This window comes from Dromiciops gliroides, chromosome 1, assembly GCF_019393635.1.
Source record: "Dromiciops gliroides isolate mDroGli1 chromosome 1, mDroGli1.pri, whole genome shotgun sequence".
NCBI lineage: Eukaryota > Metazoa > Chordata > Mammalia > Microbiotheria > Microbiotheriidae > Dromiciops > Dromiciops gliroides.
Window position 1 is genome coordinate 700,829,081 of NC_057861.1, and position 25,006 is coordinate 700,854,086.

The 25,006-nt window shown below is 40.4% G+C and overlaps 1 protein-coding gene across 2 annotated transcripts in view; it reads right to left on the reverse strand.

The window, feature by feature from the left end:
* EEFSEC (eukaryotic elongation factor, selenocysteine-tRNA specific) overlaps positions 1 to 25,006 on the reverse strand; it is a 296,244-nt gene that overhangs the window by 103,187 nt on the left and 168,051 nt on the right. For both annotated transcript variants that reach the window (XM_043977987.1, XM_043977988.1), the window contains exon 5: positions 2,221 to 2,859. In XM_043977987.1, coding sequence (XP_043833922.1) covers positions 2,221 to 2,859 — 639 coding nt within the window. The remainder of the gene's footprint in view (positions 1 to 2,220; positions 2,860 to 25,006) is intronic.

Here is a 25,006-nt window from a genome sequence, read left to right on the forward strand (position 1 = left end):
TGGGATTCCTACCCTTCATTCTGGTCTCCTTTACCCTGGGGAGATAAATTTGGGTGTGGCTTCGGCCTTTGTGTTCTGAAGAGGGATCCGTAGCCACCCCTCACCCAATTCCTCTAGTCACTACCAGAGGGGGATGGTCCTCCACTCCTCACCCAATTCCCCCAGCTACCACCAGTGGGGGATGGTCCTCTCTCACTAAAGGAACTTTTCACGGGCAGATGGGCCACCCCCATCAGTCCTCTATAAAAGTACCTTCCAGTCTCCTGTTTGAGGAGATTTGGTACCTCTGAGCCATGTGCTTTATGCCAAATCTCCCCATGAAAGTCCAAGGATTTCTTTCATGGTTTCCCTCCCCCCACCCTTCCCTTCCCTTGCTCCTAAATAAACTATCACCTTATTCTAACTACTTTTGTGTGCAAGAGGGTGTAATTCTTTAAAGAGGAATTCCTAAGAACCCCAACCCCGTACCCCATTTTCCCACCATATCAGAAACAACTGGGACATGGTCCTAGGTGGCCCAGTACTCACAGCAGAACTGGGGAGAAGCCACAAGCATGTGATCAAGTGGCAAATGAGTGCTTGGAGCTAAGAGCTCTACCAGTACAAAGGAGGGACACAGAGGGATGACTGTGGGGTGAAGCAACCAAGGAAAGCTTGATAGGGAACATGGAACTTAAGCTCATTCTTAACATTTGGATAAAATTTAGACAGAAATTATATTAATATATTAAATATATTAATGTATTTCTAGATTTATCATGGTGAATGAATTCACCTTTGAGTCATCAGTACATTAAATAATCAACACTCCTAAAACATATTTTTCCTTTTCTGTGATATTTTTTTTTTGCTGGTCCTTTTCTACTTCTCCAAGAGTCTATCAGCTTCCTGAGATCTTCTCAAATGTATAAAAACATACACAGCCCATAGACCAGTTACATAAATAGATTAATTTAGTTATTATACTGACTTGTCTTGCACAAAAATGCATCGAAATACAGGCATGGTTACCTACCTATCTACAACAACACCAACAACAACAACAATCACTAACGTTCATATGGTGGTTTAAAGGTTGCAAAGCATTTGATGAAACAATCTCCACTTCCATGACTTACAAATGAGGGCTACACCTCCACTATGGCCACACAATGGCCTTGCTCATCATGAACAATAGATAGGAAAGAGGTTCAGAGACAGACTGGGGTAGAGGCATAATCAGAGCACAAAAAGTACCAACTCTTAAGACTCTGCTAGAATGAATAAGTTGCCTACTTTATCATTATCCCACTCCAATGCCTTCCCTACAGCCTCAGTCCTGCAACTAAGTCACTCACAAGTACTACTTGCTAAAGCTACTTCAGAATGAGCAGCAGGATGCCCAGGTATAAACTGAGCCAGTAGCAGTATGAAAGAGACTTAGAATAGACCTTGATTTGGTGAATCTGAACAAAATACATAACTGTAGTATGAGTCTGGCAAAGCGCAGTATCTCATTTGCTGGGGCAGATAGATGGCACAGTAGATAGAGTACTGGCCCTGAAGTTGGGAGGACCTGAGTTCAAAATCTCACCTCAGACACTTACTAGCTGTGTGACCCTGGGCAAGTCACTTAACCCCAATTGCCTCAAACATCCAGAGCCATCTCCAGTCATCCTGATGTATATCTTTGCCACTGGACCCAGATGGCTCTGGAGGAGAGAGTGAGGCTGGAGACTTTGCACAGCCTCACCTCACTTAAATCCAATTTACTGCAAGTCATGACATCACCCTGATGTCATGGTCCTCTTTGAGAACAAAGGACAAACAACAACAATTTTAGAAAAATTCTAGAATTAGCTCAGGATGGTACAGTACTGTGCTTCTTTATCAACAGACTGTTCCTGAGTGGGAGTGTTAGTGGCCAATGAAGATACAACAGTCCTTAAGCTCAGCCTTCCAGAAAACGGAACATCATGCAGTTGTTTTCACCTAAAATCTAAAAGGCAATTTAAAGAGCGAGGAGGTTACTATCAGAGTTGGTGCCTAGCCATGATATTTAAAGATCCTGTTTCAAGTTAGCTTGTACAAAGAGTCAGAGTACCTTCTCTGATCCCAAGTGGTCACTACCAGCAACTAAAGCGGAACATCACAAATGTCTGCCAGGAACTTTCGCAAACCCCTCCGACCCAAATATGACTCTAAGAACCCAGTAGCCAAAAAAGAGATGAGACCACCTACCCTCTCCACGTGTCCCTCCTTGTGCTTCAGTTTGTACACCTTCAGCCTGGGCAGGAACGTCTCTGTGTAGTTCTTATCTTCCAGCCCTTGCAGCATGGTCCCATGGAAGGCCAGTCGGCAAGTATTGGCATGGATATCAGTGTCGAGTTTAGAGCCAATCACAAGACAGAATTTGGGGCAGGTGACGGGCTTCTCGAATTCCAGGAGAGCCCACTGCTGTTTTGGCCACTTCTCTACAGGTTGGTCACTCTTCTTGTCCTCTTCCGCAGTGGTGGAATCCTTGGACAAATACTGCTCCTGATACAGATATTCCTTTGCAAAGTCGAAGCTCTCCTCCAGGGGCTCACAATCAAACTGATCAGGTGCTGGGCTGAAAAACATCACCCTTCCCATCACTGTTTCATGACCGACTGTTATATGAAACTTTGCCTTTGTCTGAAGAGCACCTCGAAAATAAGGTATCTTCTTAACAGACACGATTGCAGCATGGATGGTGTGGAGAGATTCAGGTGTGCACACTAGCCCCCGTTCTAGCAACTTGGGGTCAAACTGGGTCACACAGATGCCCAATCTATCTCCTTGTATGGCTGAGGTGACCGGGGTGTGGAACATCTGCATGGACTTCACTTTCTTCACTACCTAATTTTGAGAGAAGCAAAGAAAGAAAAGAATGAATTGAGTAAATCAAAAACAGCTCTACTTTCCCTTATTTCCCTCACAGTCCATTAGAGTGTGAGCTCCTGGAAGGCAGCGGCCATCTTTTGCCTCTTTTTTTGTATTCCCAGCACTTGGCACAGTGCCTGGCACATAGTGGGGACTTTGTAAATGGTGAATGACTGACTGATCCCATTAGCCAATCAAAGTATGTTCCATGTAATTAAAAAGAACACTATAACATGCATCCACATAGAAGAATACATACCCCAAACCTAATGCTTTGAGCTGTTGTTGTCGTCACAGGGCTGTCACCTATGTGCCCCGGGTTCTTTTTATGCCTTGTGCACAGAGTAGCATGGGAGTGCTATGCTCTATCATGGCCAAAGGTACCCAGAGCACAAAGCCAACATTCCCAAGGACATAGCCCTCTGGAACCTTACAAAGATACAAACAAGATCCAGCTCTGGCCCCACAGGTTTCTGGCCAGGGCTTCAGCTGGGTGTGTTTGGGAGGGACTGGAAGGGTAGAAGAAGAGACTGATGGATGTTCTTTTCTAATCTGCAAACAACTTGTTAACAGGAGAGAATTGTGAGAAGGATAGAAAACGGAGGCTTCCATGAGGGGAGACCTTCTAAACAAACTGCTGGATTTGTTTCAGAATCAAAGCCTTCTTATTGGAATATTACTGTCACAATAAACAACATGAAAATTAAAAGAAATATAGCAAGACTTAAATGATGTACCACAAAGTGAATAAAACGGAACAAAAAAAGAGTACATAATTAATAAAATTATGTTAACAAAGACAGGTCCAAAAAGGCAAAAAAGTTTAGGTTGAAAATATTGACATTAACTGAGAAATCACACACTTATCCTTTATTTTAACAATCTGTAAATCAACAAGCATTTCTTAGGTGAATACTGTGTGCTAGGCACGATGCTACACTCTGAGAACACCGATGGAAAAGGAAGCATTGTATAATAAGTCCAGGAAGTTAATTACACTTTGCAAATGGAAAATGACTTTTTATGTTGCTTTCCTTTACTGTTTTGATTGTGAGGGATTCAATTGGGAGTATACTGAGGGCTCAGATGATAAGCTAAAAAAAATCTTATTAAATCATTGTGTGTTGTTTTTTTAAAACCCGCCTGTGCTATGTTACATGTAGAGGTTCGAAGAAGCTACGTTTAATACAAGGGGATCACAGATTTGGAGTTGGAAGAGCCCTTGGAGAACAATGGGTCCAATCCCCTCATTTTACGGATAAAGAAACTGAGATTAAAAGAGATTATGTGATATTCCGAGGATCACACAGCAATTAACTCTTTGAGGTGGCATTTGAACTCAAATCTTCCTGTCTCCAAGCCCATTGTTCATTTTATTTTATTTTTAAAGTAATAAACATTTTTATTTGTAGTTTGGGGTTCCAATTTTTATCCCTCCTTCCCTTCCTTCCCTCCCCTCTCCCAGAGGCAGAAAGCAATCAGATATAGGTTATACATGTACGATTATGTAAAACATGACCATATTAGTCATTTTGTATAAGAAAACTTGAATAAAAGTAAAAAAGGGAAAGAAAGTGAAAAATAGCATGCTGCAGTATGTGTTCCATCAATATCAGTTCTTTCTTTGGAGGTGGATAGTATGTTTCATCAATAGTCCTTTGGGATTGCCTTGGATCTTTGTATTGATGAGAATAGTTAAGTCATTCATAGTTCTTCACCAAATAGTGCTGTCTCTGTGTACAGTGTTCTCTTGGTTCTGCTCATTTCACTATACATCAGTTCATACAAGTCTTTCCAGGCCTTTTTGAAATCATCCTGCTTGTCATTTCTTATAGCACAATAATATTCCATCACCATTATAGCTTGTTTAGCCATTCCCCAATTGATGGGTATTCCTTGGATTTCCAATTCTTAGCCACCACAAAAAGAGCTGTTATAAATATTTTTGTATAAATAGGTCTTTTTCTCTCTTTGGGATATCTTTGGGATATCAACCTAGCAGTGGTATTGTCGGATTAAAGGGTATACACAGTTCTATAACCCTTTGGGTTATCTAAATTGCTCTCCAGAATGGATGGATCTTTTTCTCCTTCCTTCCTTCCTTCCTTCCTTCCTTCCTTCCTTCCTTCCTTCCTTCCTTCCTTCCTTCCTTTCTTTCTTTCTTTCTTTCTTTCGAGGCAGTTGGGGTTAAGTGACTTGCCCAAGGTCACATAGCTAGTAAGTGTTAAGGTCTGAGGCCAGATTTGAACTGATGTCCTCCTGACTCCAGGGCTGGTGCTCTATCCACTGCACCACCTAGCTGCCCTTGGATCTTTTCACAACTCCACCAACAGTGGATTAGCCATCCCTCATTGTACAAAGCAGATAAAATTAGGGCACACCTATTCAGAATAGAATATCATTTCAATCATGTCAATTTCACTCATGTAGCAGACACAACTATTTTTATCATAATTTCCAAAGGGAACAAAAAAGGTCTCTGAGCTCCTAAAACAGAGATCACAAAGTCTATGTCCTTTAATCAGAAGGAAAAACCCTTGGTCTTCAAGCAGAGCCTGCTGACTTTCTTTAGTGTGAATTGTTGTCTGGATTGCCATCAAACCAGCCATTTTAAAATAGGATGGTAAAATTTGAGAGCAGTTGAGAAGAGCAGCAAAATCACTAAGAGAAGCAAGAAATGATAGCTGACAGTGAGGAAAAAGGGAGGAAAAAAACATACGAAAAAGGGAGGAAAAAAACATACAAAAAAGGCAGAAAGGCATTAAGAGTGTAAGGCCATCTGGCACAGAAGGCCAAATTCCATATCTTCACATGACCCTCAACCACCAAGATAAAATTTAATTATGTTTATATTTGCCATCCCATGTTTAAGAAGGAAGACTAGAATACAACATATTTTAGAAAGGCTTCCATTAAATATGCTTAACATCGAAAGTTTTGATGCTTTAAGAGTCCATTACCAGGAAAAGTGACTTTATTGGTTATGAAAAGAACCATCTTAAAGCCCCAGCTCTGCTCCTAGCACCTGTGGGGCTTTGGGTAAGGCACTTCCCTTCCCTAGACATCTATGTATTTTTAAGTATTTATGCTCCTAGGAAACATCTCTCTCTCTGTGATTGTGGGTCAATAGAACAAGTTTCTGTACAGAAGCCCAGCACTCTTTCTGAAGCTCTTCATATTTAAGTGTTTGTTTACAGATCATTAACTTCCTGACAAGAGGCTGAAGGGCAAGGAAACTGATAACTAAATACCAGACACAGCTACAATCAATCAGATAAGATGAAGCACCTCTCAAAGGGTAATGGAAGTCAATGGGAAATAAGATTTCATTTATATGCAACTTTTCAAGAATGTATCAGAAAGCAGATACAGTAGAGTATCCTAAAGGAGCTTTTCCAGTAAAGTAAGAACCGAACTACAACTCTACCCATACTTAAGATGGACAAATGACCCACCTAAAACTCCAAACCTATTTAAAAATCGGAATGCCATCAGGTTCCGAGGCAAATAGTCTCTGAGTAATAAGGAGACACTTAGCAAACTGCTGTGCCATGACTCCTGAAGTGAAATCTCAGGTTTATGACCCTCCCGAGAAGCCACTAAGAACAAGTACCCGAGTTACAATTCCCATTTGGGGAAACTGCCCTCACCGAAATAACTACTGACCTAGTGGACAACACCCAATTCCTCCTTTCTGAGATGATGTGTATATACAAGTTTTAATTTTCAACGTGGTTCATATTCTTGGGATGAAAATAATAAAAAAGATCTTGGTAAAGAGAATGTGGAAAAGAAAAGCAACAAAATAACTGCAAATCAAAATTTTAAGAACCTGAAAAGGAAACCGAGAAAGAGAAAATAAAGACACTGTCAGAATGACTTAGTTTTCACCTGAGGGGTTTTATCCCAAGGTAAGCATAGAATAATATTGCTATTCATTCTGCACAAAGTTGGCAAATACATGTTTCCCACATATTAAAGTAATTCTTACAGAATTTCAAATTCACAGAATTGATGACTGCAGTGCTCAGCTCTTGAACCTCTGGCTACCACTCAGGGTCTGGGGGTAATTGTAATAAGTGAACTAAGACAAGGCCTCATTCCTGAGTCTGTTCTGTTACAATCAAAGTAGAAACTAGATGTATAATATCAAAACATTTAATTAAGATGACTCAGGGGCAGCTAGGTGGCACAGTGGATAAAGCACTGGCCCTGGATTCAGGAAGACCTGAGTTCAAATCTGGTCTCAGACACTTGACACTTAGTAGTTGTGTGACCCTGGCAAGTCACTTAACCCCCGTTGCCCTGCCCTCCCCCCCCAAAAGATGACTCAATTAAGCTCTGAAGGAAGCTAAGGAGTTTCAGAAGCTGATGGGAGCCTCTCTGAGACTCAATGTCTTCATTTGTAAAATGAAGACAATACTTGTATTTTACAGGGTGGTTGTGAAGAAATCACTTTTTAAAAAAAATTTGTTTTTAAAATTTTTTATTTTTTGCAGGGCAATGAGGGTTAAGTGATTTACCCAGGGTCACACAGCTAGTGTTAAGTGTCTGAGACCAGATTTGAACTCAGGTCCTACTGAATCCAGGGCTGGTGTTTTATCCACTGTGCCACCTAGCTGCCCCTGAAGAAATGACTTTGTAAACTTTAATGGACTTCATCAATATAAATTGCTATTATCATTATTAGCAATTAACAAGGGCAAATAATCAGGTAACAGAACCATTCTTAACATTCTCTCTGCACCCCCTTCCTCCCCATAGAAGTGGGAGTGATTTCTTACAAAATCTGGAGGGATTTCAATCTAATTCCTCTTTAATCCCCACTAATCCACCAGCATATCAGAGAGGGACACAGTTGATTCTGAATTTACATGCCCAGTGGTAAAAGGTTTAGGTTTCAGTGTTATCAGTCTCCTGGAGATCTGTGGAAGCCTCTCCAGGCAGGAAAGAGATCCTGTAAAGCCTCATGGGGGAGGTTAGAGATCTGCTCAAGTCTCTTGCCTTGACTCCGGGGAAACAATGATTCTTCTAGGATTCCTAGATTCAAGGACACCATGGCAAAGCTCCCTGATTCAACTGTAGCTTGCCTCTCTTGCAGGTGAGTGCACCTATCTGCTGCTTTTAAAACTTCTTGCTTTCCAGAACACACAACAATAATCAGAGTCCTCACCTTGTGGCAAAACACTCTGCACTCAGACTTAATAGTTTTTAGGGAAATGGAATCCTGGGAGTTTTCCCTCAATGAGTAATGCTCCTTGACCTTAGGTATTTTAGGAGATAATAGGTAGACAGGAAATTCATTCCAATGTGCCCCAATTACATACAAAATGGGAAACCAGAGGAAAAGAGGATTCATTTTGGATGGTGTAGTGGAAAAAACTCTGATCTTAGGTGTCAAAAGACCAAGTATTAAGCACCAACTCCAATCAATTTTCCCTGCCTAACCCTGAGCATATCATGTAAGCTCTCCAAGCCTCAGTTTCCTCCTAAGTAAAATGGGGATGTTGAAAAATATTTATACTACTCATATTTCACATGACTGTTAAGAGGAAGGCATTTTGTGAACTTTAACACATTATAGAAACATGAGCTACTACTCCTACTCCTTACTCCTACTCCTTACTCCTACTTAGTTACTACTTACTACTACTACTACCACCACCACCACCACCACCACTTTTCTTCCTTGCATCTAACTTTCTTAGTATGCTTCTATTAAAAAAATAGGGCCATCTATTTTTAGTACTATACCCTTTGAACAGACAGAAAAGCACTCTGACCAAAATCTTGCCAATAATCAAAGTAAAACCAGAACACAGGTGTTCTGAAGACCAGGGCTCACCCATTCAGAGCCACCTTCTGCAGAACAGAATAGCAAAAATGATCAAATGCTGGCTCTGAATGGTACCCAGGGTGAAGTCTAGAGTAAACTATGATGATACATTTGTACAAACCAAGATCCTTCTGGGAAAGTTTTCAGAAACCAAAGCACAGTTCAAAGATATGTGAGAAAAAAAGAAAAACCAGGATCATTGGGAATAAGAAAAGGAGTTAGCACTACAAGGAAGAAAGCCTAGAAACCCTGCTCTGTTGACTGTGACTACATTACAGTCAAACTGGCACAATACTTCATGCCAACTTCTTGGACCCAATTTCCAAACACCTAATAGTAGCTATCCATCCCCCTTTTTTTGGTGGGTATAACTTTTGTTTTTAAAAGGAATCGAAGGATTTGAACAAGCAGTTCTTTTTTTTTTTTTTTTGAGGGGCAATTGGGGTTAAGTGACTTGCACAGGGTCACACAGCTAGTAAGTGTTAAGTGTCTGAGGCCGGATTTGAACTCAGGTACTCCTGAATCCAGGACTGGTGCTCTATCCACTGCGCCATCTAGCTGCCCCGAACAAGCAGTTCTTAAGGAAAGAAATTTATCTCTAGTCATAACAAAAGAATGTTCCAAATAACTATAGTAAAAGAAATGTGAATGAAAACATCCCTAAGGTTCCACCTCACACCCATCAGACTGAAGAAGGAAGTGACAAACAGATGGAGCTGCCAGAAAAGGAGCACACCGATATACTGCTTGTGATGTGAATTGGTCTGTCCATTTTGGAAAGAAATTTGGAACAATGTTCCAAAAGTTGTTAAATTGTGCATACTCTTTCATTCAGCAATACCGTTGCAAGGCCTATGCCCTTAGATTAAAGAAACAGGAAGAAGTTCTATATACAAAAATATTTCTAATAGGTCCTTCTGTGGTGACAAAGAACTAAAAACTAAGGTAGTATCCCTTAGTTGGGGAATGGTTGAACAAATTATGGTGTAAGAATGTAATAGAATGGTGTTTTGAGCTATAAAAAGGATGAAATGGTTTTAAAGAAACCTAGGAAAGTTTGCATGAACTGATGTAGAACGAGGAGAGCAGAATCAAAAGAAAATTTATACTCTTACAATAACACTGTCAAAATGAACAGCTCTGAAAGACTTATAAATTGCTCAACACAAAGCTAAATCAAGCTTCCTTAGAACCAATGGTAAAGAATGTTGCCCACCTCCTGGTAGAGATGTGATGGACATTTTGGGGCATAGCCAATAGGGGGTTTCCTTGCCTATGTATATTTGCTGCAAAGGCTTTTTCCCCCTCCTTCCCCTTCCTCCTGTGGGTGTATTAGCAGGGAGAAATAAAATGCTTGATAATTGAAAAAATAATTAAAATGCAAAACAAAATTAAATTAATCAAGTTCCCAACTGGATAAAGACTATATTTTATTTTGGGGTAGAGCCACTTATAGGACTGAGACCTGAGTATGTTTTTGAGAAGGAATGACTTGCTTCCTCCTTCATCTCCTATTAAGCTGGCAGTTCACTTTCAAACCAGGGATCAAATCTCAGCCATGGAACTTCTCTGTTAGCCACTACTCTAGTGAATCAATGGCATGCTCCCCATCACAGCGATACAAAGGTTGCCAGAATCTTTGTTACTCAGCTAAACATATTCTTGTTTCTAGGACTCGAAAATTTAGTACACACTATTAAGTATTTCTAGTCTCTTCTATTAGCAAAGTGCTCTGGGGGGGCGGCTAGGTGGGGCAGTGGATAAAGCACCAGTCCCGAATGCAGGAGTACCTGAGTTCAAATTTGACCTCAGACACTTGACACTAGCTGTGTGACCCTGGGCAAGTCACTTAACCCCCCATTGCCCCGCAAAAAAAAAAAAAAAAAAAAAGCAAAGTGCTCTGGGATAATTTCATCCAGATATTGTAAATAGTAACTCCATGCAGTACAACAGCATTTTTATACCCACTTGCTTAGATAAAATAAGAGATAACAGAAGTATTTTAATTCTTCCAAAATCAAAGCATAAAATGAGGCAGATAGAATTATAACTCTTAGCTCTTATGCTACTAAGCCTATTGAGTCAACTGTTTAAGCATAGTAATATCCTGCATAAAGAGTTTTACTGATGATTAAAAATATAAAACAATGTGAATATTAATGACAACTAAATACACAATGGCTGGTCAAAGTTGGAGATATAGTCTCTACTCGTGGAAGAGAGTAAATCTAAAAGACTACATGAAGATCAAATCCACAATTGTGTGGACTAACCTCTGGAAAAATCTAAGCACAGAGAAAAAAAATAGCAGATGATCCAACAGGTTAATCCCGATAGTTAAACTAATGGATAGGAGCACATGTCTCTCCCTGATTAGTACATGGAGTACGAATATATAATGCTACAAAGTCTATGAACTGTATATCAGTATGAGAGAAATACCTATTGGGTGAAATTGCAGGGATGGATTTATTATGTCTTCATAGAAACACAAATACCTATGCTGTTTCTTGTCAAAAGGCAGTCTAAGGGGTGTAGCTAGGTGGCACAGTGGAGAAAACACCAACCCTGGATTCAGGAGGACCTGAGTTCAAATTTGACCTCAGACACTTGACACTTACTAGCTGTGTGACCCTGGGCAAGTCACTTAACCCTTACTACCTGGAAAAAAAGTAAACAAACAAATAAATTGTTTTTTTAAAAAAGAAGAAAAAATAGTACATTACATGTTTTCCAAAAGCCCCTACAGCATTGTCATCTTTGTAATTTTTTGTCATCTTGGCCAATATAGCAAGAGTGGGATGGTACCTTATTATTTTAATTTCTCTAATTATTAATGATTTAGAGTATTTTTTCATAGGCAAATATTAACTTGGATTTCTTATTCTTTGACCCTTGATCAACTGGGGAATGGCTCAGTATTTTTTAGAGATTTGACCCAATTCTCTATAAATTTTAGAAATGAGACCTTATCAGAGAAAATTACTGCAAAAACTTCCCCTCCCCCTCCCCCCCAGTTTCTTGCTTTTATTCTAATTTTAGCTGTACTGGTTTTGTTGGTACAAACCCTTTTTGATCATATGAAATAAAATCTGCCATTTTGCTTCCTGTGATCTCATTTGGTTAAGAACTCCTCCCCTATCCATAGCTTCCCAAGATCTGACAGGTACTTTCTTCCATGCTCCCTTAATTTGCCTGTGATATTGCTCTTTAAGGATAACTCATGTACCCATTTTGAGTTTAACTTGGTATATGTGTGAGATGTTGGTCTATACCTAGTTTCCACCAGATTTTTTTTCAATTTTCCCAACAGGTTTTGTTGAATAGTGAATCTAATAGTGCTCTAAAAGCTGAGCTCTTTTGGTTTAAGAAACCCTAGGTTACAGTGATTACTTGCTTCTGTATGCTGTGTGTCTAATCTGTTCCACTTACTAACCTCTCTCCTTCTTACCAGTACTAAATTGTTTTGATTATTATATCTTTGTAGCATAGTTTTGAGATCTGGTGCTGCTATGCCCCCTTCCTTTCCATCTTTTTTCACTGATTCAATTGATATTCTTTGACCTTGTGTTCCTCCAAATGAATTTTGTTACAATTTTTCTAGCTCTATAAAGTAATTCTTTGGTAGTTTAATATAGTGATGAATAATTCAATTAATTTAGGTAGAATTGAAATTTTTATTATATTGGTTCAGTCTACCCATGAGCAATTAGTATTTCTCTAGTTATATAGATCTATCTTTATTCTTGTGGAATTTTTTATAGTTGTGTTCATATAATTCCTGGGGGCATCTTGACTGATAAGATTCATAAGTATTTTATACTAATTTATAGTCATTTTCTAGCTCTTCCTGCTGGATTTTATTGGTAATATTCAGAAATGTAGATGATGTGTGTGAGTTTTTTCTGTATCTGACTTTTGTTGGTTTTGTTAATAATATGGTTAATTATGCTTGTAGTTTTCCTAACATTGTCCTAAAATTCCCACATAGTTTATATAAATCCAGTCTGGTCATAGTGTAAGATCTTTGTATGATATTGTAGTAGATTCCTTGGTAATATTTTATTTAGAATTTTATATCAATAGTCATTAGGGATATTGATAGTAGTCTATAGTTTTCTTTCTTTTTCTCCTTGGTTTAGATATCAAAACCATATTTGTGTCATGGAAGGAATTTCATAGGATCTCTTCTTTACCTATTTTTTCCAAATCATTTATTTACTATTGGAATTGTTTTTTAAATGTTTGGTAGAATTATATTGGAAATCCATTTGGTTCTGAGATTTTTTGGGGAGAATCCATTTGTGGTTTGTTCAATTTCCTTTACTAATATAGGGTTATTTAAGTATCATATTCCCTGTTTTGTTAATCTAAGACATTTAAATTTTTATAAATATTCATCCATTTAATTTGGACTGTCAGTTTTACTAACATATATTTGAGTAAAATATCTCTAAACAATTGCTTTTATTTCTTTTTCAGTGCCTGTGTATTTACCTTTTTTAGTTTTGATACTGGTAATTTGGTTTTCATCTTTCTTTTTCTTATCAAATTAGTTAATGATTTTATCTATTTATTATTTGTCTCCCCTCCCCTCCACCGCCCTCCCCCCCACCCCCAAGATTTCTGGACTGGAAAAGGTTAGTTTATGTCCCACTCCTAAAGAAGGACAGTGCCAAGGAATGTTCAAATTATTGAACAACTGTGCTCATTTTACACATCGGCAAGGTTATGATTAAGATTCTACAAGTGAGGTTTTAGCAATATGTGAACCAAGAATTACCAGAAGAGCCGGCTGGTTTTTGAAGAGGCAGAGGAACTAAAGACCAAATTGCCAATATTCACTGGATTATGGAGAAAGCAAGGAAGTTCCAGAAAGACATCTACTCCTGCTTCACTGATTACACTAAAGCCTTTGACTGTGTGGATCAAAACAAAATGTGGCAGGTCCTCAGAGACAGGAGTACAGATCATTTTACTTGTCTCCTGAGAAACCTGCATGCAAGTCAAGAAGCAACAGTTAGCAACCCAGATCCAATTATGGGCAATGCAATAGAGTCCTGCCCTCAGTGCCAACAAAGGGACTCCTGTAATCTCCTTCTCATAAACTGTCCAACCCCCTTCCCATCTGTGGGCTGAAAGGTCTGGAAACTGCCACTGCTGTCACCGATTCAATAGACCCCAAGGCCTATTGCTGGTTTGCTGGGGTACAGCCTGTGCTCACCTGTGCTTGACAGTGCTCTACTCTCACCCTGATGCAACAGACCTTTCCTGCCAACCTTCCAAGTTGTTTTGGGCTAGAAAATTGTTTCTCCATGTCCTTTTGTGGGCTCCGCCCCTATAGAATTTGTTTTGAAGTATTATTTAAAGTTGTTTGGAAGGTTTGGAGGAGAGCTCGGGTGAGTCTCTGTCTTTTCTTCCCCATCTTGGCTTAAATCCTGCTGCTTTCATAGCTCGGTCTGGGTCTACAAGTTTTCAGCAACTCAAATTGGTGTGAACCAGGGGAAGTCTGTTCACTGCCCTATTAGTTCAAGCTCTGCAAGTTCCCAACTCAGGTTTGGGTCTGGTGGTTTGTTCATTTTGCATTTCTGTTGTCTGCAAATGGAGTGAGACACTGTTAATCCAATGAGAGGCTCTGCAGATTCAGAGCAATGAACTGCTCACTTCCCTTTGGTCTGGGACTCCTACTCTCATTATTCCACTCAAGGCTTAGATGCTGAACTAAAGGCTAGAACTGAGTCCTTGCTGCTCCGCTCCTAAGATGAGAGCCACACAGCTACATTTGCAGAACTTGTTCCTTGCTCCAGGCAGAGAGAAGGCAGTCCATGCTCCCTCTCAGCCTTTCCTCTCTGCAACCATGAGCCAGAACTGGGTAAAAGGTAACAAAGCTGCCAGATGGCACCTATTCTTGCATAGGCCAAGGTTCCCCTGGAATTTCTTTCTGCACCTGTCCCTCCTGCCCTATTGCTCTGTCTTGGCTGCTTCCCCATTGCTGCGCCTCTTTTCCACCATGCTACACTCCAGGTAACCCCCGCCCCAGTATCTGCAGACCTTTTTGTGCTTCTTGGAAAGCTGTGCTAGGCTGGAAAAATTACTCATTTTGACTTTTCCTTGGTTTTCCAGATCAATAATAAAAATAATGGCTAAATTTTATATAGTGACTACTATGTGTCAAGGAACTAGGCTAATCAGTTTATGATCACTTCATCTGAGAGTCACAACAACCCTACAAGGTGGGTGTTATTATTATTCTCATTTTACAGATAAGGACACAGCTAGTAAGTCTGAGGCCAGATTTCAACTTGGTTCTTCCTGACTCCAGGTCTAATATTTTATCCACTAGGCCATTGAACTATACATTTGTTTGTTGTGGAGAAGGTGTTCTGGGCTATGGTAGGTAGGTGTTTCCATCATCCCCATTTTACAGATGAGGAGACTGAGGTAGACAAAGATTAAATGACATAGCCAGGGTCCCACAGCTAGTAATGTCTGAGGCTGGATTTGAACTCAAGTCCTCCTGATTCCAATTCCAACACTCTATCCACTGCATCACTTACCTACCTACCTAGGAAACCTTTTCTGAAACCTACATGTAGTATAATGCAAGTCAAATTGTATGACTTTAAAAGACTTCTCATTCTATAAAGATTTTGTTCTGTCAATGTCACATCAACTAAGGGCTTAGGATTCTTCTCAAAGTACTGTAATTTTTGTTAAAATGGATAATAAAGGTCAAATCCCTCTACAACAAACATTCTATTTCTATTAAGGAACTTGGATGCTTATGGCGATGCTGAAGGCTGAAGTGCAAGGTTTTGCAACTTCATCATTCTTTAATAAAATGTAAATAGGAAAGGAACAGAAACACATAAGGCTTGACACTAATAAGCTTAGAGCAGGATCAGTTGCTTCAATTCAAAGAGGTTTCAGTCCGGAGGGGGGGAAAATGAAATAAGCTCTTAAAGATTGGTCTTGGTTTGGCTCCATCAGACCTCACCAATTTTGTTTAACAAGGTTTCAATTTGGCTGCTCCTTTTTTCCCCTCTTCTTCAAGCTATCCTATGTACAGATAAGACATTTTTTTCTGGTTAATGCATGAATCAAGTCTCTCACACACAAAACAAAACCAGGGCTTGACACTCAAGAATATCAGTTCAGTCTTTTTAAAGCCGTCTCCGTTTTTTGGCTGTAGATACCCAGGTTTCACTAACACCCTAACTCAGGGTGTCAAGAGGTTTGGTTTCATATTGCTTTGTGGAATCATTTTTGATGGCTGAATTATCAGGATTACCCCTCTGAAATCAGTTCTTCTTTCAATTATTCCCCCTTCCCCCAACCCACCTTTCCAATTCCTTTGCACCATTTCCTATCTCCTCTTCTCTCTATTGTGCTCTCCCACTCTTCACATTCACTTTGGCACGGTTTCACTGGTCTCATCATGTCCACCCTTGGCATCACTAGCTTGCTAGTCATTTCTGCCAGTAATTGCATTCCTGGCAGCACTGAGAGCTGCTCCTCCTTCCACTGGCCTTGTCTTCCTCTTATTTCCTGGCCTTGCTTCCCAAGATGTGAAATCTGTACCAGGTGACCCCACAGATGGGTCTGGTTCTAAGCAAAAATTCTGATTTTGCCACAGACAAATGGCTTCAGACAAAGAACACATTATCCTTCTGTTAGGATGACAAGCTTCCTCTTGAGTGATCTATACAATGGCTTTGAAATGGGTAATCTACAATATGAAGATGCAAAAGCTAGCTAGCTCCTCCACAGACTAAATTCCACTGTAACTATCTCATTTACCTAAGCAGCCCAAAGAATGTAGCAAGGGAATAATCACACAAAGTGGTGCCAGCAACTGCACACCCTTCCCATTTCCCTTTTCTTCCCCAGTTTCTCCTTGCCACAGCTTACCTCCTACATGTGCTCTTGATCCCGTCCTGTCCCATCTTCTCCAGATCCTCACATCCTCAATTACCCCACCAAATATCTCTCCCCATCAATTGATTTCTTTCCTACCATTTTCAAATATACCCATCTTGAAAAAAAGTGCTTTGAAAAACCTTCACTAGACTATGCTCTCCCCTCAAACTGTCACCCTACAGTCCTCCTCTCTCTCAGCCAAGCTCCTTTAAAAAGGAGCTTGTATATATTTGCTATCTCCACGTCCTCTCCTCTTACCCTTCCTCAATATTGTGTAGTCTGGCTTTCAAACTCATCACCCAACTGAAACTGCCTTCCCAGTCACCAGTGATGTCCCAATGGTCAGATCAGATGGTCTTTTCTCTATCTCTATGTACGCCCTTATTCTCTCCTGGTTGGATCTCCTTCTGCCTGTCTGACCACTCCTTTCTGGTCTTCTTTGTTGATTTATTGTGCACATTCTGCCCCTGTAGGCAGGTGATCCCCACACCTTTGTGCTGGACCCTGTTCTACTTTCCCTCTGGACCCTCTTGGTCAGCCATTCGGCTCTAATGGGTTTTATGAACATATCGATACTGATGACCCCCAGGCTTACATATTCAGCCCCAGTCACTCCACTGAACTTAAGGTCATATCACCAATAGTCCACTGGATAGTTCCAACTGAATGTCCCAGGGACGTCTTAAATTCATTATGGGTAAAGCTGAACTTCTCTTCCCTCATGAACCCTCTCCTCTTTAAGACTTTCCTACTTTAAAAAAAACAAACAACACACACAAACACACACAAAAAAACTTTCCTACCTAGGTTGAAGCCACCACCATCCTTCTGGGATCTGCAGCTTGTCATTTAGACAATGGACCCCCATTGTCCTTCATCCCCTATATCCAATCAAATGACAACATTCCTTGCACTTGTGGCGACCAATTTTTAATTGGGGAGTGTTACCTAAGCGGCTCGCCACAATATTGGGGCAAGGAAGGAGACTGGCAGCCTCCCTCAAAACAGAGCAGGATTTATTTAACAAGAACAAACTTAAAAAAAAAAAAAACCACAAACAGGATCAGTAGGATCAAGGGAAAGGAAATAAAATGGGGAAAAGGGAAATTATACAACCTGAATAACACCATTGCCCAGGAATCAGCTGAGAACACACAGCAATGTCCTGTTGCCTTCCAGCTTCAAGCTAGAATGGTGGAAAAATCCCTTCTTCCCAGCAGACCCCAGACTGACCACCCCCAGGCCCCAGTCAATTGGCTGGCTGCTCTGATAGTCACATGACTGCCCTCACCAGGCTTCCAATCATTATAATTTTGCCAGGCCCATGTAGGCATCAGCAAGTGGTGATGACTTGAGGTGCCAGCACCATGGTGATGGCTGTAACCAGTGGGTGGAGCACTGTGCCGTTTGCGGGAGCCCCAGAGGCCAGTGAGTGCACCAAAGTTTTTTTTTTTTTAATTCTAGCCAAAAGATGGGGTCATAAATACCTCAAATAACAATTAATTCTTTACATCCCCCGCTTTGTTTCGTCAAGAAACATGGGGTGTTTCCTTGATGGAACAATAAATAATAAACAATAAATATATAAAAAATAACGGAATATCTTAACCAATGCTAACAAACAATATACTAATAACAATATAGGAAAAGGAAAATACATATTACAGATGATGTATATAGCAACAGAAGGAAAAACAAAAACCAAAAATGTCCATTTAAAGTCCTTAAAATGTTGTCTTCAAAAGAGGCTTGAGATGTCATCAGGGGAACTGGACTCTGGTCTGGATTCTGGCTGTCTCTGGATTCTGGTTGTCTCTAGAACTGCTAGGTTTTCATTAATCTTTAGCATAGCATTGTTCAAAAATGTTCAAATTAAATAATGAAAGTTCTTCAAAAAGATGGGGTCATAAAAACCTCAAATAACAATTCTTTACATACTCCAGCCCTCTGTCCATTTACACAGCTACCACTTTGGTTCAGGCCCTCATCAACACTCTCTTAGGTTATTGCAATAGCCTCCTAGTTGATCTCCCTGCCTCAAGTTGTTTGCAAACTTTCTAGTTCATTCTATACACTTGTGAGGGAAAAAAACTATCCTCTTCTCAATAATTCTCAGGAACTCAACAGCGTATGGCAAAGGCTCTTTATTTCCTCCTCATAAGAAGGAGGCACCCTAGTGTGCAACTAGTGGGTGCCCAGAAAGGGGGCTTGCAGGCCCTGTTTTATACCCTAGTCCCTAACAGGAATGGACCCTTCCCTTTTTCATCACTGGTCCGATTACTCAAGGGTTACAATCTATGCGCAAAAACTAGCTAATCTGAATACAGTATTCCCACCCCTCATCCTTGTATGGGCATAACTCAGGAGTGGACCTTATACTTCCTTATATGGACACAACTCTGGAGCGGACCTTATTGAGACCAGGGCTCCTTCAACCATGTGACCTTGCTAGCCTGAGGGGGAAGAGGAGATCCAAGACCTTTGTCTTACAAACAGGTCAGGAGGAGTATGACTGACTGTTATATCCACATTGAGAGGAGACAACTACCCATTTTCTCACACACTTTTGCCAAAATAACTTACTTTATGCACAGATTTAATCATATAACTCCTGTACTAAATCAACTCAAGTAGCTTCCTATTGCCTATAAAACAAAACACAAACTCCTCTGTTTAGCTTTTAAAGAAAGCCCTGCACAGTGCGGCCTCTGTATATGCCTTTAGTCTAGATGGCCCCACTTCCCTCGTCACTCTATGATCCAGCACACCTAGCTTTCTCTCTGTTCTTCACTCACCACACTCCATCTCTTCCTGACTCTGCCTTTTTCTGCATCTGGAATGCACTTCTTCCTTAACTCTGCCCCCCCCCCAAGTCCTCTATTTCTTCTAGCTCAGATGCCATTTTGTACTTGACACCTTTCCTGACCCCTGCCAATTTCTAGTATCCTCACTTCCACAGGGTCTTAACCATCTATACAGGTTATCCCCAAAGTTTTTGTTCATGTTTAAGCTTTAGTTTAAGTTACTAAATAGAACATTTATCTATTCTATATTTATTTGCTGTTTCTCTCATTAGAATGCAAGCTCATTGTGACTATTCATCTGTTTTATTCTCTGGAATTGTATTCCCAGTTCCTGAGAAATAGTAAGCAATTAATAAATACTTGATTGATCGATTGGTTGACTGACTAACTCCCCTTCTTGAAGAATGTTTTTCTCAAGGAGTTGAGTACACATATAAATTTTAAAGTTTCCAGGGCCCTTATAAAATATCTACAGGGTCCCTGCTTCTCCATTCAGACCTTGGTCAACATCATTCTAATTACTTTCTTCTAACACAAAAGGGATTTTATCAGTGATGTGTCTACACCACAATGGCCAAACATGGACACGGGGAAAGGGCAATTCAACTTGTTTGATTCAAAAACACAAGGGGCCAAATCCTAAAAAGCGATTTAAAAATTTATCCATGATGAATTTTTCAAACTGTCCAAACTCTCAGGTGGTTTAGGTTTGGGTTCATTATATAGGTTTAGAGAAGCCCAAGGTTTCCACTTGTAGGTATTCCTGTCTATCTACAGGAATCGAGTAAAGCATCATGAGAAATATTAGCATTTCTGACCCTTTTTAGTATAGATATTTACTAAAATTTGTGCTTAACATGCTGTGGAACCTTTGAAAACTTGCTTCCCTCAAACATCATTATCAGTGTAGTCTCAAGTAGGTAGGGCATTTGCCAGACTGGGAGAAACAGGTAACAGGAATAAGCACTCACCTAGTCTCTACCTGGTGCCAGTCATTGTGCTAAGCCTTTTACAAATATTATCTCACTCGATCCTCACAACTCTGTGAAGCAGGTGCTGTTATCCCTCTTTTGCATTTGAAGAAACTGAGACAAATAAAAGTTAAGTAAACTTGCTCAGGGTAACAGAGATGGTAAATGTCTGAGGCCAGATTTGAACTCAGCTCTTCATCATTTCAGCCCCAGCACTCTATCCATTGAGCTACCCAGCTACCTCTGTCAACTGATCTGTTGGAGCTTTCCCATCTTTCTCAAGTGGCTACAGGGAAGGCTTTGCCAGAGAAGGAATATGGTTCCATAGTTTATCCACTGGACAAGGAGCAGCTATGACAATGATCTGTTCTGAAGTGGATTATGTCAGGTTTGAAGGCATCTAGCTCGGTGCCAATGGGTAAGGAAAGGGTACCTGAGATCATGTCCAACCCTCCTCGTTTCCTCTGCAGACCTAAGCTGGTACTGGTGAATTAATTTTGGATGGTGACCTTATAGACAAATACCATTCATTAGCTTTCTTGTCATTGCAACATAGAAAACTGTTAAAATAATAAAGCTCTTTGCCAAGATGGTTTAATCCTCTGTCTCTAAGCCTACCCTAGATGGGATTTGTCCCCCTATAAACCTTTACATTTCATTATATGGATGTATTTTCTTCTCTTCCTCGCACCATCCAGTCTCTTCAATGTACTGTCACATAATAATGCAAATCTATGTGCTACCACTGGATTCCTGATAGATCCAGAAAAGGCTTTCTGTGGGACTAAAAGTCACAACCGGGTATATTCACTGCAAGCAAAGGACAATTTATGGGTCCAGATAGGATTACCAAAAAAACTATATGTCTTTGTGGTATTTGCACACGTGCACGTGCGCACTTACACGCACCATTCAGGGGAACATGCTCCCCTTTCTTTTCTGATCTCATCTTCAGAATGAGAGGGTTAAGGTCTTCCTATCTTTTCTTTTCTTTTGGTGAGGCAATTGGGATTAAGTGACTTGCCCAAGGTCACACAGGCAGTAAGTGTTAAGTGTCTGAGGCCAGATTTGAACTCAGGTACTCCTGAATCTGGCCAGTGCTCTATACACTGCACCACCTAGCGGCTCCCCTATCTTTTCTTATAGAGGAGTTAGGAGACTTTAGGGAAGAGATGCTGGTCTATATCAATACAATGGAATCCCATGAGAGTGCACGTAATGATTAGGGTTCCAGGGATGTTACCTGAGCCACAGTATAGCCAAACCTGATGTAGAATAATCCCTTTATCATAGGATTCTACCAGCCTGGAACTTAGGTGTTAATTACACAGAATCAAAGGTTTGTGTATTGATTTCCTAAGTTCTTTTCCTGCCATCCCTTCAGGTATATGAGGAACAGGTAGTGCCATCTGCATTCTACGGGAAAAAAATAATTAATAGCTAACATTTACATAGCACTTTAAGGTTTACAAAGTGCTTTATGCATATTATTTCAGCCTCACAACAACTATCGTTGGTAGGTGCTATTATTACCACCTCCCCTTACACATGAGGAAACTGAGGCAGACAAAGGTTAAGTGACTCGGCCAGAGAAATCAGTGAGTGTCTGAGGTGGGATTTGAACTCACGTCTTTCTGACTCCAGGTCCAGCACTCTTATCAGCTGTGCTATCTAGACACTTCGGAAAGGCAGAGTCATTTTTTTGAGCTCACCAACAAATTACTGATAAGCAAGAAGCACAATAGATACCCTAATTCTCAGCTTTGGACTTACTTTATGTGACAATATGTCTTAGAAAACAATTTCAATCACATTTTTATTGGGGAAAAACCGAATCATTTATTTATATGTGAGTAATATAGAATTATGTCTATTTATATAATATTTTTCACTGTGATCCTCTAAAGAAATTACTGCTACCTCCTAGGTGAAGATTAAACTGAAGCGGTCAGAAGCTGAGCCATGTTACTAGGCTCAAATGCTGAGTCCCTCAGACATTCAATGCCTGAGTCCTACCCAGTCCAATGCTGATCTGCTGAACTGCCTCTCATTAGATAGATTAACTCCCTATCTGACACCCAGTCTTGAACCATTATGGTTATAACAGAGAGGGATATAAAAAGAAGTAGTGACCCAGAAAATTGATTCTTTTACAAGTTTATACTCCTTAAATCATAATTCTTATTTACTGAAACTTCCAGTCTCCTTCCAGAAACCTGAAAAGCTTTAAAACAATTAAGTTATTAATGCTTCTAATCCCTCTGAGAAGCAACAAGGCAGAGAGTATTGTGATGCTTGTAATTGTACTCTTTCAAGAAAAATCTCACCCTCAGAAAAACATTGTTAGACTCAAATGATACTCCTTGGGACGGTGCAAAGGTAGAAGAAGAGAGGTGTTCACTGTGGTACAGTCAGTAGGGTCCTGAGTCGAGAGAGGGAGGATCTGAGGCCAAATCCACCTCCAGTTACTCGCTACCCGTGTGACCTTGGGCAAGTCACTTAATCTTTCTAAGCTCAAGTTTTGCTCTTAGTAACGTGAGAGGCCTGGACTCAATGCTTCCTTAAGGTTGCTTCCAGCTCCCGTCGGTATTCCTAGGATAAGACAAGATTGAGGGAAATAGAAAAAGAGCTGCCTGGGTCTCAGAGATCATCTGGCTCCAACTCCATCATATTACAGAGGAAGAAAGTAAAATTCAGAAGTCCAAGGTCACATGGCAAGGGGGTGGCAGAACTTCAGAGTCAACACTTGTCAATTCTGAGACTTGAGAGAGAAAAATAGCCTGGCTTTATTCTCCAATGGTGGGGGGAGTTTGCCCACTTCTGAAAGCTCTGAGGAAGCTACTATAGAAGATAAGAACCCCAGAACTAAAAGGGAACTTTAGAGATCATTCAGTCTAAACTGTCTCTTTACAAAAGTGGAAACTAAGGTCCCTCAAGATTAAGTGACTTACTCTCCGTGGCAGGACGAACTACACACAATGCAGGCAGGGACAGAGAAGTTCAAGACCCACAGTTTCAGTCTCAGATGAGACAACTCTCCCCTACTCTTGCACCCAGTTATTGGAAGCAGAGAGGGAACATGAGTTCTACCAAGGAAAAATCAGAATGCCAAATCATATTTTGTCAGGTGATGCTTGCCACTTCTGGGAGTACTGGGAACTTCTGCCTATTTGTCTGACAAGCCAGTCCACATGCTTCACCTTCTGAAACAATTCTGTTACTGAGAGGAAACTCATTCCATTTCCTTTCATTTGTCTGCATGTCCTTTATCCATGTCCAGGTCAACAGGACCCATCTTAGACGACGAGCTCTGAGAACGTGGTTCCCATCTGTCCCTACTGCTCTCTCCTGGGCCTAATGCAGGCTCCTTGGCTGAGAGATACCCAATACCAGCCTGTGGATGGGGCGACACATGCTGCCTGCCATCTTTCTTTGCTCCCCTTGCGAGGCATTCCATTATGGCACAGTTTACAATGCACACCGTAGGGTTATGGAGAAGAGGGACTGATTAAAACCAATGCAACAAAATGGAAGGCCCAAAGAAATTAAAAGCACCCCAAACATCTCTGCCTTAAGATAAACAAATGTGTTCAATATAAGAATAGACTGGGAATGTGTTATTTGAAGGCCAGAGGAAAGTACTATGGAGATTTTTCAAAGCAGTGTATAACTGGGAAGACTAATAGGAAACAGGATGCCAAACCAAAGGCCTCTAATGGCTTTTTCCCACTAATAATTAAACAGTCTTTTCACTTTATTTATCTACAGACTAATATAATGAGAAACTCAATCAGCTCTAGCTCAAGATGGTTGTTTGTCAATATCAAAATCAGTCTACAAAACCAGAGACATGGAACTTGTTTCAATCACTCTGACAGAGGAAAGAGAAGGTACACCAACGCTAAATGTTCTGAAGTGAAAATGGTCTGCTCCCAGCAAAAATCAAGGAGTCAAGCCAAATGGAGTTTCAAGGGTGGTCTACTATAGGAATCTTCACTTTTTCACTGACCAAATGACTGGCCTCCCCTTTCCCTTTGATGACTGACACCTAGCCTCACTGTAAAGGCTCTTTCTTTGGGGGGGGGCAGGAGGGGGAATCTCTCTCTAGCCCTGGCCAAAGGCCCTTTCAAATCTTTCTACTTCTTTCCATCCAGCCTACAGCTGAAGTTTAAGTGCTGTCTAGCTCAGTACAAGCATGACTCTACTTGACAGGAGGCAGTCTTGTCTTGTTCTATTTGTATCCACAGCACTCTACATACCAAGTACTTAATAGTACTTAATAAATGGTTTTTTCCACTCGCTCACTCATTCATTCATAGCTCAGTCCTTTGGCTCCCTAATAATTTTTCTTCTATACTCACTCTTCTGTGAGAGTTCACTGACTTTCAAGATTTAATTACATCTCAAATTTACATCTTCAACCATGTTATTTTCAAGACACCTACAACTGATAATTCATTATCAACTGATTTATTAGTAAAAAAAAAAATGGAACATGGGTCTTTCTTCTTTGTACTTATCTCTCTGCCACTATCAATGGCACCACAACCATCAAAATGTATTTGACTCTCACCTTTATCTCCCCCATCTAA